This window comes from Callorhinchus milii, unplaced genomic scaffold (assembly GCF_018977255.1).
Source record: "Callorhinchus milii isolate IMCB2004 unplaced genomic scaffold, IMCB_Cmil_1.0 Scaffold4, whole genome shotgun sequence".
NCBI classification, from domain to species: domain Eukaryota; kingdom Metazoa; phylum Chordata; class Chondrichthyes; order Chimaeriformes; family Callorhinchidae; genus Callorhinchus; species Callorhinchus milii.
This window is the reverse complement of record NW_024704745.1, coordinates 51,549,490-51,560,920: the sequence shown is the minus strand read 5'-3', so window position 1 is coordinate 51,560,920 and position 11,431 is coordinate 51,549,490. Positions and strand designations below refer to the sequence as shown.

At 36.8% G+C, this 11,431-nt stretch overlaps 1 protein-coding gene across 2 annotated transcripts; it reads left to right on the top strand.

Moving 5' to 3' along the window:
- Nucleotides 1–213: 213 nt before the first annotated feature.
- Nucleotides 214–10,623, top strand: si:ch211-91p5.3 (uncharacterized protein CXorf38). 2 transcript variants are annotated; one of them, XR_006085036.1, is made up of 7 exons: nucleotides 214–262; nucleotides 1,459–1,581; nucleotides 2,174–2,323; nucleotides 3,790–3,966; nucleotides 4,525–4,680; nucleotides 7,994–8,068; nucleotides 10,533–10,623. XR_006085036.1 is itself a non-coding variant. In XM_042334510.1 (6 exons), exons 1-5 carry the CDS (start codon nucleotides 257–259, stop codon nucleotides 4,678–4,680), a joined length of 612 nt encoding a protein of 203 aa, XP_042190444.1. In that variant the 5' UTR covers nucleotides 214–256; the 3' UTR covers nucleotides 5,075–5,182. The 2 variants fall into 2 exon arrangements, 1 of the variants encoding a protein (XP_042190444.1); XM_042334510.1 differs by lacking the exons at nucleotides 7,994–8,068; nucleotides 10,533–10,623 and adding an exon at nucleotides 5,075–5,182.
- The last annotated feature ends 808 nt before the right edge of the window (nucleotides 10,624–11,431 follow it).

The window sequence follows — 11,431 nt, the reverse complement described above, 5'->3', positions numbered from 1 at the left end:
AAATGTACTGACTGTTGTTAATACAGTTAATCTGTGCCCAACAGTGTATCACAAACACCAATGAGATAAATAACCAATTAATGTGTTTTGGAAATTATATGATCCAGGAAACCAGAATAACTCTGTTGTTCTTTGAAATATTGCCATGGGCTCTTTAACATCCAATTAAATCAGCAGCATGGTCAGCTGGGGCCTTGATTTAACGTTTCATCTGAAGAACAGATAATATCTGCTCATTTCCTAATTTCACCGGAAGATGGCAGTAAATATGTTAAGATTTGAATACAATTTCTTTAGATTCATGATACAATAATAATAATAATAATGTTAATACTTGTATTTGATATAATGCCTTATCATGTCATTGAGATGTGTCAAAGCGTTCCGCAGGATATACTGTAAAGTTGTGTATTTTGTGGGGGAATGTTAATGCCTAATGTCATAAAATATTTTGTTTCTGTTTGTTAAGTAGCAAATAATTTTTTTCCTCTAAAAGTTACATATTTAATGCATTTATAAATATTAATTTCTACCTATTTAGAAACATGCATTGATTTGGTGTACAATATTGCATGGTGCACTGCAGCAAGCTTGGTTTTGTAAGCTTGGTTGGGCCTTTTTATTAAGGGACAATGTTTCCCTGAGGAAACCATTCTTAATTACAATGTGTAACTTTGATTATCTTCCTTTGAGGAGCATGTTATCCTTTTAAAAACAGGCCTATATATTAGAACTGTAAAATTTGTAGCACAGAAAGAAACTATCAGCCCGTTGTATAATATTCCTGGTTCTAACTACCCCGCTGGAGCTATCTAGCCTAAACTAATTCCTTTACACGTTTCTCACATCCTTTAATAATATATTTCCTCTAATTATCTATTAGATACGCATTACTTAAATAGTTTTAAAAGCAACAAGGGGAAGGAAAACCAAATTGAGAAAGCCTCATTGGAAAAAGAGTAACATTGATCGAGAAAGGGAAGAAATAGAAGAAAAGGCAAAACTTAGAAACTTGGAGGTGTCTGGGGAGAAGCTGGTGGGGATAAGAAAGATTTATGTAGATAATGAGCATAATAAAGAAAAAGGAATGAGGAATGGAGTAGGAAGGCAGATTGGTATAACTGATATCAATTTAAAACAAATTGAGCTAATTTATATTGCTAAAAACAATCATATTCAGTTTCATTTCCAACTAAAACTTTTCTAGAAATAAGCTGATTGCTTAGATATTGCAAAGTGGTAAGTTTTGTTTTCTGTCACATTAATAGAAATTTTGATCAAAGTAATCAAATTTGGGAAGCATCTGAGATCACATGGAGTTACATCAAGACTTGCTATTGAACACCTCAAGAGATTTTAAAGCACAAGCCTTTTAGTAAATGTGTGTACGTCAATTTCTTTTTTATTATCTTTTGTTGGTGCAAAATGATATGATGAAAACCGGTTTGTTTTCTGTAGGTCTATATGCCTCGTGGGCAGATGAATAAACAAGGACCAGAAAATTGTGATGTTGCAGCTCTTTTAAATCTCATTAATTTCTGCGATCACTTCAGCTTTGTTGAACGTCGAAAACTAATTGAGGTAGTAAACACATTGCAAAGTATGGGTAAGAAAGAAAACTGTAGTTAATGTTTTACCTTTCGGATTCATTTTTTCTTTTTTCTTTGAATTACTTGTGACCATAGAATCATTAAAATTTAAGGCACAGAAGGAAACTATCAGCCCATTGTATAATGTTCCTGGTTCTAACTACTCCGCTGGAGCTATCTAGCCTAAACTAATTCCTTTACACTTTTCTCACATCCTTTAATATTATATTTCCTCTAATTATCTATCCCTTTTAAGTAATGCTACGCATCCACTTTCATCTATTTGTGATAAAGTATTTCACGTTCCAGCAACTCTATATAAAAATTATCTTCCAACCACCTACAGTAAGTTCATACAGTATTCTTTCTATGCATTTTTCTACACTGAATAACATTCCACTTATCAGCCCGTTCCCTTACGACCTATCCAAGGCTTCAAATGAACTAATCACCCAATTTTAGATCCAGCATAAAATGACTGTCTTAATAGAAAATGTTTTGTTTACAGTAGTTGGTATTTTCTGTCAAGTATAAATATGATGAATGTTGGATCTATACTGAGCCACGGTCATGCTTGCTTTCAGGTAATTAAATGTCGTAATGAGTTGATGCATTCCACTGAAATGAGTGTGTCTGTCGAATGGTTAGATAACAGCGTGCAGAAAATTCTTGACCTTCTACAGGAATTTCAACACGTTGCTGAAACAAAAACAACAAGCAAAATAATACAAAAGGTAACTGCTTATAAGATAAATATTTTGTGATGAATTTGTACTATCTTGGAATGTCTCCTCCTTAAAACAGATATTTAATTGATGCCTTCATAACAGGTATTGATTTCTTCGCCTCAGAACTATTTTCACTTTAGACATTTGGGACATCGTTTTTATAAAAGCTACAGATCATAGAAACAAACTTTTTTTTTTGGTCAGCTCGGTATCCGACACATCCCGAAACCCATCACCATGCTTAAGAGAATCCAAACCAAACAGAATTCTATGCATCCCTCCCACACATGGAAATTGCGGAGACAGATTGTTGGAATGGAATGTGCACTCTCTCCCTGGATCTCTCCCTCATCCTGCTTGCCTAATCCTGGAAAGTATTAGGTGCACGTTGGCAGGAGCCAAGGCTTGGGGACTCAGAGTGGTCGCTGGAGTCTAACCAGCTAAAACCACTATCTGGCAAGCTTTCCCACTGCTTGTCCAGCTAGGACCATCCTACCATTTTGGCTTTGGATTATTTGCCCCCCATGACTGGGCTGCCCTTTCAGTTCTGGAGGTAATAATGAGCTCTGAGTCACGTGTACACTGTGGGTTTTATGACACTAATGCCAAGCTCACAAATACATGTTCTCACGTTATTGTTGTGTTATATGAAGTCTTTGCTGATATGGACTTGTGTATGTATGCAACAATCTTTCACTACTATACCATTAATAATACAATATTATTTCGCCCATAAAATATATACAGTCAATTCACTTTACAGTATATTCTGTGAAGCACTTTGAGACGTCTCAATAAGGCACTATATCAAATGCAAGGATTATTATTATGATAATATTCTGTTCTGAATTCTCACAAATATAGTCTCTTTTTCTGTAGTTTTCCTGCCTCTGAGATAGGTACTTAAGGCTTAAAATCCTTTAAAACTAAATTCTTAAATTTAAAACATTTTTAGACTGAAGTAGACTAAATTCTTAAAGTTTAAGGCATCTGGTTTTGGTAGTTCTTAAAAGTAACTGGCCACTAAATTAAGACTGCAGTACAAAATTTATCACAATTTCTTATGATTATCAATTTTAAGAAAAAATGGTCTTAATGGCTAAGATTAGGTGAAATGTTGTGCCTATGCATGTTAGTGGCAATTGTTTAAGTGTGATCTTAGACAGTGACTGGCAACATATTCAACCATAGGTGGAAGGCATCAGAGCTCAATCACATGCTGTCCTAATTTGACATCTACACAATCAAATACTTGATTTCTTACCTGATCTAAATCAATCCACTCCAACGATAATTTCTGCAGAGAGAACAGATAGACTGGCTGCTTTCAGAAACTTCCTGTGCTAAAGTGATACAAGAGAGTTGACTGTAGTGTGTTAATAACTAATATTAAGGGTTAATTACAATACTTTATTGGAGCATGTTTCAGTAATGTGACTAAACATAGTCTTCCTGTGTTGTTGGACCAATAGATTATATCATCCAGCTGGAAAGTTCAAATATCAGGAATGGATATGGTTGATGATGCCCATGCGTCGGATGAAGAGCTGAATGCTGAGGAGATCCACAATGTTGAACTGAGACTAGTTAGAGAAAAACTGCAGGAACTGTGTTTCATACTAGAAGAACAAAAGGAATTACAGGAACAGGTACAACAGCATTTGCACACTCCCTGTTGTAAAGAAGCTGCCCAGCAAGGTTGTTGCTATTGTTAGAAAATATATTTTTTTAAACTACAGGTTGCAGAGCAGATAAGCTCAGATCTACAAAAAATATTCTTAACTTAATACAAAAGTTTCTTTTCGAATCTTATTTTTTTCCAAGGGTATTTGGATTGGTATTCCCTATGTATTTTAAATCATTTTCAACTTTTTTTTAATCTGCTTAGTTTAGTGCCAGCAGCTAGAAGGGTGGGTGCTTGGCAGTGCTCAATTTAATAAGGTGCCAGGGAGTGCTATTCATCACCTTTCCTGTTTTCATGCCTTTTAGCAAATGATATACACTCCCTTATAATTATAATCACAATTACAGTTGCTGTGCGCAATTGATTGCTGCATTTCGCTCAGAACATGTACAGTCAATTAATTTTACAGTATATTGTGACATACTTTGAGACGTCTCAACAATGTGGTCAGGTAGTATATCAAATGCAAGGATTATTATTTTATCATTATAAATCATCTTTAAATTATCTTTCTCTTTTGAAGGATTTAAACTGTTTGAGAAGATTCAAAGAATTTTTGAAAGATAACCGAGAGTTGGAGAGTGAACTCCATGACGAGCTGCAGCAGTTGTACAAACTGGAGATGAAGTTAAACAGTGTCCCAGAGCCTGTTGCTGAAGATGAGGGCGAAAAGGAATAGGTACTGGAGGCAGAAACAAAAATGTAACTGGCTCAGATACGATGGCAATCATTTGTTTTGCTCCACTTTGGTCAACATAATCAAAAATATTTATCCATTTGTGACTTATCGTTATTTTTGTGATAATTTTAATAATCAAAGTAAACAAATCAATAGTGTGCCCGACTAGATAAAGCTCAGTGAGTGCCATTGTTCAAAGAGATAGCTGCTTTGTGGGTTGACTGCTTCTGGTCATTTTAAGCTCACAGCTTAAAACTACACATTTCAAGTATAACCCTAACCAACTAAAATAAAATAAATATAACAACCACAACTGTGACCAAAGTAAAATATTTTTAAAAATCTTTACAGTCATTTTTTTCCCTTCTATTTATTGAGATCTTTCTGATTGCAGCCTTGCCTGAAGATGGGTCATCGATTAAGGTATTCTGTGGGAGAGTTTCTCTGTCCTGATGGCTGTCCATTAATCTGCTCTTGAATTGTTAGCAGTCATGAGCAGATACCAATCACCAGCGGTCATTGCGACATCTGAGTCAAGACTTTCTATCCAAACTCTTGCTACATTTCTGGGCCTTGTTTAAAGGCAGTGAAGCCTTGACAGCAGTGTTTTTTAAGGCACTTTCACTGAAATTATCAGAGAGTTTTTTTTACTGATCCCTTCAACAATCTTACACCTCATGCCATTTTCCACCATTGATGCATTACTGCAAGAGGACAACTAAATACATGTCAACCAGTTGTTCCAATAAGAACATAATCTGCAATTTTTAAAAAAATTTCAGGGGATTCATGGCCTTGGTCAGTCATATAATGATACAATGATTGATGCAGTATCTCCCTAAGAATGTCTTCACAAATATTTTTTATTTGTAAATTCATTAAAGGTAAACAAATATGATGGCGTTTTTGTGACTACGTACTAAAAGGTTCTTATATGTAGAAATATCAAGTTCTTAAACATTAAAATGCATTGTTAACATTTTATTGTACTTTTCCACCACAAATAGTGGAGTCCTATAGCTTAGTGGTTAGAGCACTCGCTTTGCAAGTGAGAGACCTGAGTTCAATTCCAGACAGGGCGAAACCTTGGGCAAGTTTCCTTACTCCACACGCCTAATAATAATCCCTCCAAAACCAAAAACAATAATAAAAAAAATTGGTCATTTTCAATCCATATGACTGTTTGTGGGACATTGCTGTGCCCAATTGGTTGCCTCGTTCGCCCACAAATATACAGTCAATTCACTTTACAATGTGTTCTGCGAAGCGCTTTGGGACGTCCTCCCGACGTGAAAAGCGCTATACAAATGCAAGGGTTATTATTATTATTAACATCGCCTGGCTCTGCCACTATCTCACACCACAGACTGCCAAAATCCTCGTGGAGTCCTGTAGCTCAGTGGTTAGAGCACTCGCTTTGCAAGTGAGAGACCCGAGTTCAGTTCCAGGCAGGGCAAAACCTTGGGCAAGTTTCCTTACTCCACACGCCTAATAATAATCCCTCCAAAACAAAAACAATAATAAATTGGTCATTTTCAATCCATGACTGTTTGTGCGACATTGCTGTGCGCAATTGGCTGCCGCATTTGCCCACAAATATACAGTCAATTCACTTTACTGTATATTCTGTGAAGCGCTTTGGGATGTCTAGAAGACGTGAAAGGCGCTATATCAAATGCAAGGATTATTATTATTATTAAGTGCATCTTCTCTCCAATGACACAATCTTCCCGCTTAGGGAAACAACATAACTTTTAATAATTTAATATAATTTCATGTCAGCCTTCAAAGACATCGCTTTCAGTAAGTAGCAAATATTAGTTTAGTAACAAAGTAACATTGTATCAGAAGCAGAATTATTTAACCAAACAATCATAGCTATGTACATTTACTCAGTGCTGATGGAATAACAACAACAAGATTAAATTTGTATAGCACCTTTCACGTTGGGAGGACTTCCCAAGGTGCTGGACAGTGTACAGCATTTCAGACCCGAGCTGGAGTCAGGGGGGAAGAAGGGAGGGGAAAGGGGGTGACCTTTGTAATAACAACAGACTTTGTAATAACCTTTCTCAAATCTCCAAAAAGATTAGAAGAATTAAAAGTTCTTGTGGTTGGTACTGTGTTGTGAGTGCTGCCTGTGAGTGATTCCCCTTCAACCCAGTTCTGTGTCCACACAGCTGGAAGAAAGGGCTCAGTCTTAAATACAGAAACACCCCTTTGATGTTATGGAGACATTTGGATACTAAAAGCCCAGCTTAGAATCAAGGTGTAGCTAACATTTACCATGTCCACATAGTTTTCAGATTGTAAATGATCCCATGCTTGAAATTGTCCTTATCAGCTGCCAAATGTCCTGACACTAAAAGTCCAATAAGAGTTGAATTTCCTGTTGCTTCCACAAGGAGCTCCATTGCTGGCAGGGAAAGAGACAATGCCAGAGCAAAAGGTCGCAATGCACGAAACCTATGTCATTGTTTTTTTTAGAGCCTTGTTTTCCTGATTGCTACTATCTAAAATAATAGTGATGAAACTGGGAATGGGAACAAGGTGGCTTAATGTAAAAGCAGCAGCTGCATTTAGAAGAGAGCTCTTGGCTATCTGTCCCTGCAGTTCTGTAATGTTAAAGGCAGCATGATGCGGCATGTGGCCTCTGCGGAGGGTAACAATCAATCCCCCCGACAAAACATATCTGTTTTGTCAGCAAACTGACAGCTGCCTCATCATAGACCTCAACTCTCAGGTGTGGGATCACCTCCTCACACCCCCACCAGGCAAAGCTCACAGCCAGAAATCTACATGAGAAAACTTAAAGCTAAAGTCATGGAATAAATGTCCTGGATTTATATTCCACTTTTCTGACTAAACAATCCTACTGTTTTAACTGCTCACATCGCTAAATTCGGAATATTTAGGAGCCAGAAGGTGAAAACGTGAACAAAATTGCACATGAATGCATATTTCTGGCCTGGTTGTTTCTAGGACAGATCTGAGAGAATACAGTAATCAATGCTATAGAGAGAGATGGGCATTCATGCCAAATACTGTAATAGGAATAGTATCTGATTGCTGCAGATTCTCAAGCCATTTCCAAGAAGTAACACCGTTTCGATTTTAGATACAGTGGCACAGATGAAGCCTTCCACTGACAGCTAGTAAAAGTTGGTAGCACTTTTGTTTCTTGATCAGAGGGTTGCGGATTCAGGCTCCACCTTGGGTCTTGAGCTCAAAACAAACATTGTATATGTAATTTGACATGTTTTAACAATGTTTCTTTACACAAAACTAAACCTTGTTACTTTGACGCATTCAGTTCCAGTACCAGCACATCAGGAGGTGCCAAAGATTGTTCCTGATGGTCTCGCAATTACTTTGGATCCATCGGGAGGTATGAAAAAAGAGATGTCTGGAGAAAGAAATCTGACAGAAACTAGAATGGAAACCTCACCAGATGTCAATCTATCGGGTTAGAATTCAAAGCTGCCTGTCCAGTTTAACATGCTCAGAGTTTGTGCAGTACACGGTGTTTACAAACAACAAGGAAATCAAAGAGACTCACTCTTATTCTGTCATCTGATTCTCAGTCCAAAACAATGTCCCTCAACGTGAAGAGCTGGGTTATGCATACTCAAACCTTTTTTTAAGCCTTCCCTATGACAAGGTTGGTAAAGCCACTACTCGGTGTGAAAATGAATAATTCAGACCATTCTTGTGCCAAGTTTGTTCATTTTAACCAGGGAAGCAGGGCACTATAATTGGCTTCAATGCCCTGAGCTAAAGAGGGCACAAATAAGGTAGGTTTCTACTCCTGGTATTCCTTTGGTATTCCTTTGGTTACTAAACTAATATTCCTTGGTATTCCTGCTGGAAAGTGAATATGCATGAGCATTAGGCGACAATAGGATTGGACTTGGCTTTACATTTGAAATGAGTTGACTTCCACATTTTCAGAAGAGGGGAGAAAATTGCAAAAAATATGTCTGCTTATATTTCTACCATTTGAAAATTTTTTTATTAACTACATTTCCCAGGAGGTCTGCCACATTCAGTGCATGTATGATGATGCAAAATATTTACAATCTAGAGAAAAAATATTTTTCTCTTCCTTCCAGTTAATCATAAAAACTTGCATAGTTTCACTTTCTAAATCTACCTTAGATTGCTGAGATTTAGAGCCAATTTAGCTCGAGAGATTTCTGTTTGCCTCTCCTCTTAGGAGGATATTTTTAGACATACTTCTCATTTATTGATCGCAATCAGGTGAATAGCTGAATGGACCCACTGGGGTTTGAACCAGGAACCTTCTAGTTCCAAGGGCTATTATTGTGCTTACCTGTTATTTTGAGAAATGTAGAGTTCTACAGCAAATTGGTTAAAGCACTCGCCTCGCAAGTGAGAGGATGTAATAAGGGTGTAATAACTAGATCAAATGCAAGAATTATTATTATGAGAGCATGGAGATATTCACTAAGAAAATATGTGTATGTGTTGTCTAGCAGTCAAAGGATTTATTTCAGGTGTTACTGTTATCCTGGAAAATGTTGTTGTTAAAGTATCCAGCCGTGTGACAGCGGAAGAAGCGATGCAAGAATTGACAAAAAATTTGTTTGGCCCTTGGTAAAATTTCAGGTGCACTATTCTTAGAAAGAGCAGAGAAAATTGAAATCAACTAGAGATAACTTTGAGAACCATTAACTGGGAATGATCTGTTGCTTTCAATTAATTTGGTATCAAGGTTACGGTATTAACAAGTGTTGGGGCATAGTTATGTTTGATAGAATGTAAACATAGAGGCTCTATCCTATTTTTTCTGCTCCCTAACCCGGAGGCACCAAAGCCAATTATATTATCGCCACCTGCTGCCCAGCTCAGTTAACTCGGTGCAAACCAGAGAGAGAAAGAACTTGGGACCTTTCTAGTGTGTGCAGTTCAAGGCATCCATTTACCCAGTGAGCCATTAAGAAACCTTCTTGTTTTATTTTTGTATGTATTTAACCACATATTTAACCATACAGATGACCTTGACGGTCTTTTCTGTTTTTCCGGTCCTGTATATTCCTATTGCAAAGATATTGACCTTGCCCAAAGTATGAAAACTCCTAATGTATGAAACCTGTGTGGAATAGAGGTAATTAGAGAAACAGCTTCCAAATACTTTTTTCCTTATACTGATTTGCATTTAGAGTTTAGAATTAATTATTAGGAAATAAAATTGCTGATTATTTACTTAGAAATCCTTTCTTCAAATAGTTTAAGATGGAGTCCTCCAGGTTTAGCAAGTTCATAGTTGGCAGGTGTTAAATATATAAATATAATTGTTTTTTGATATTTGGCCAGATTTCACTGTGGCCAAATATCAAAAAACTTTACTGAACTTTCTGTTTCGTAGAGCAGTTAAGAGAAAATGAAAATGTCTTCAGAAATTTATGGTGATTCCAGGTGTTTTTCACTAATTAACTCCTATTTCACCTTATATTATTGTTATTATTATTATGTGTGCTTCTGCTAGCATTGGTTGCCTCTAAGTCTCATTCCAGTAGCCTCATGTGTGAGCCTAGATAGTGAGTTTAAAAGTGTTCAATTGTGAGGAATATGACAAGGAAACCTGATTATTTCCTTCCATAACATCTACATACTCCTGCTTTCTGGGGAAATACTATGTAGAAGCGATTGATTTCCCATGAAACCTCCGTGGCCCAAAGGTTCTGAGGCTAATTGTAATGTTCCACTATTGCCCAATGGGATCAGTTAAGTCAGCAGACTGAACCTGGGAGTTTCCTGTTTAACATTCGCAATCCTTTAATGCTGGAATGTACTGGGCACACACTAACGTATATCTTGTTTTTGTAAAGGTTTAAATACGGACAGAGATTCCATTGAACCAGAAGCCACAGACATGCAGAATTTCTCTTCAGAGTTTGCCGTGAGCCAAGTAAGAAAAAACAAGGAAGTGGAAACTGTTGAGTCAGCAGGTGAGTGAGTTGCCATACCCACCCCTGGAAAACAGGATGGCAACAAAGGGTTTTAACTCCTACAGTTAACATGGTCTAATACGGTGCACGTGAAAATACTGTAAATCTACATGTTTGTGATGCTGTAATAGAAGTAGTCAATATGCATTAAATATTCACTTGAGCATTGTGAAATTATTTTTTGAATGTTGGTTTTTCATTTAATTGTGGGTAAGGGTTTTGGAAAGCTGGTGCTGCTGGTGCTGGTGGAATGGGGAATATTTTCTAACCTTTTTAAGTTTAATTTAAGCATTAAGATCTTCACTAGAGTGAAGCTCCCTTTACCCATCAATGGTGATTTTCATGCAAATAGAGAATATATTTGGTAAATCTTTATCATAAGAAATCCCAATATAAAGAAGAACAAATAGATTGCTGTTGTTAATGATCAGCATAAGATTAACCCTAATGTACTCCAACCTCAGAAGAGCAGACCTTGAGTTTTTCTTTTTCCCAATTTAAGTTTGCTCTGAATGAGATTGCTAATCCAGTATCAATTCATGTCTAACAATGGACAGTTTATGCTGTGGCTCACTGATACCTTGGATGGGGTTGTCAAAACTCATTTGACTTTGATTCATTGGAAATATCAGAAAGAGAAGAATTTTATACCATTAGTCTGGCCCTGATTTGAAACAAAGGCCCAGGTTTTGCGCTGCCCCGTCCTATATTTTGCCCCCTTAACTAATTAATTAACCATTAATTAAATGGTTAATAATTAACCATTCATTAATCATCAT

Excerpts from the sequence above, each read along its gene's own strand:
- si:ch211-91p5.3 (XM_042334510.1), top strand. Across the intron at positions 1,582-2,173 it reads AACGTCGAAAACTAATTGAG|GTAATTAAATGTCGTAATGA; the intron begins GTAGTAAACACA and ends GCTTGCTTTCAG. Across the intron at positions 2,324-3,789 it reads CAAGCAAAATAATACAAAAG|ATTATATCATCCAGCTGGAA; the intron begins GTAACTGCTTAT and ends TTGGACCAATAG.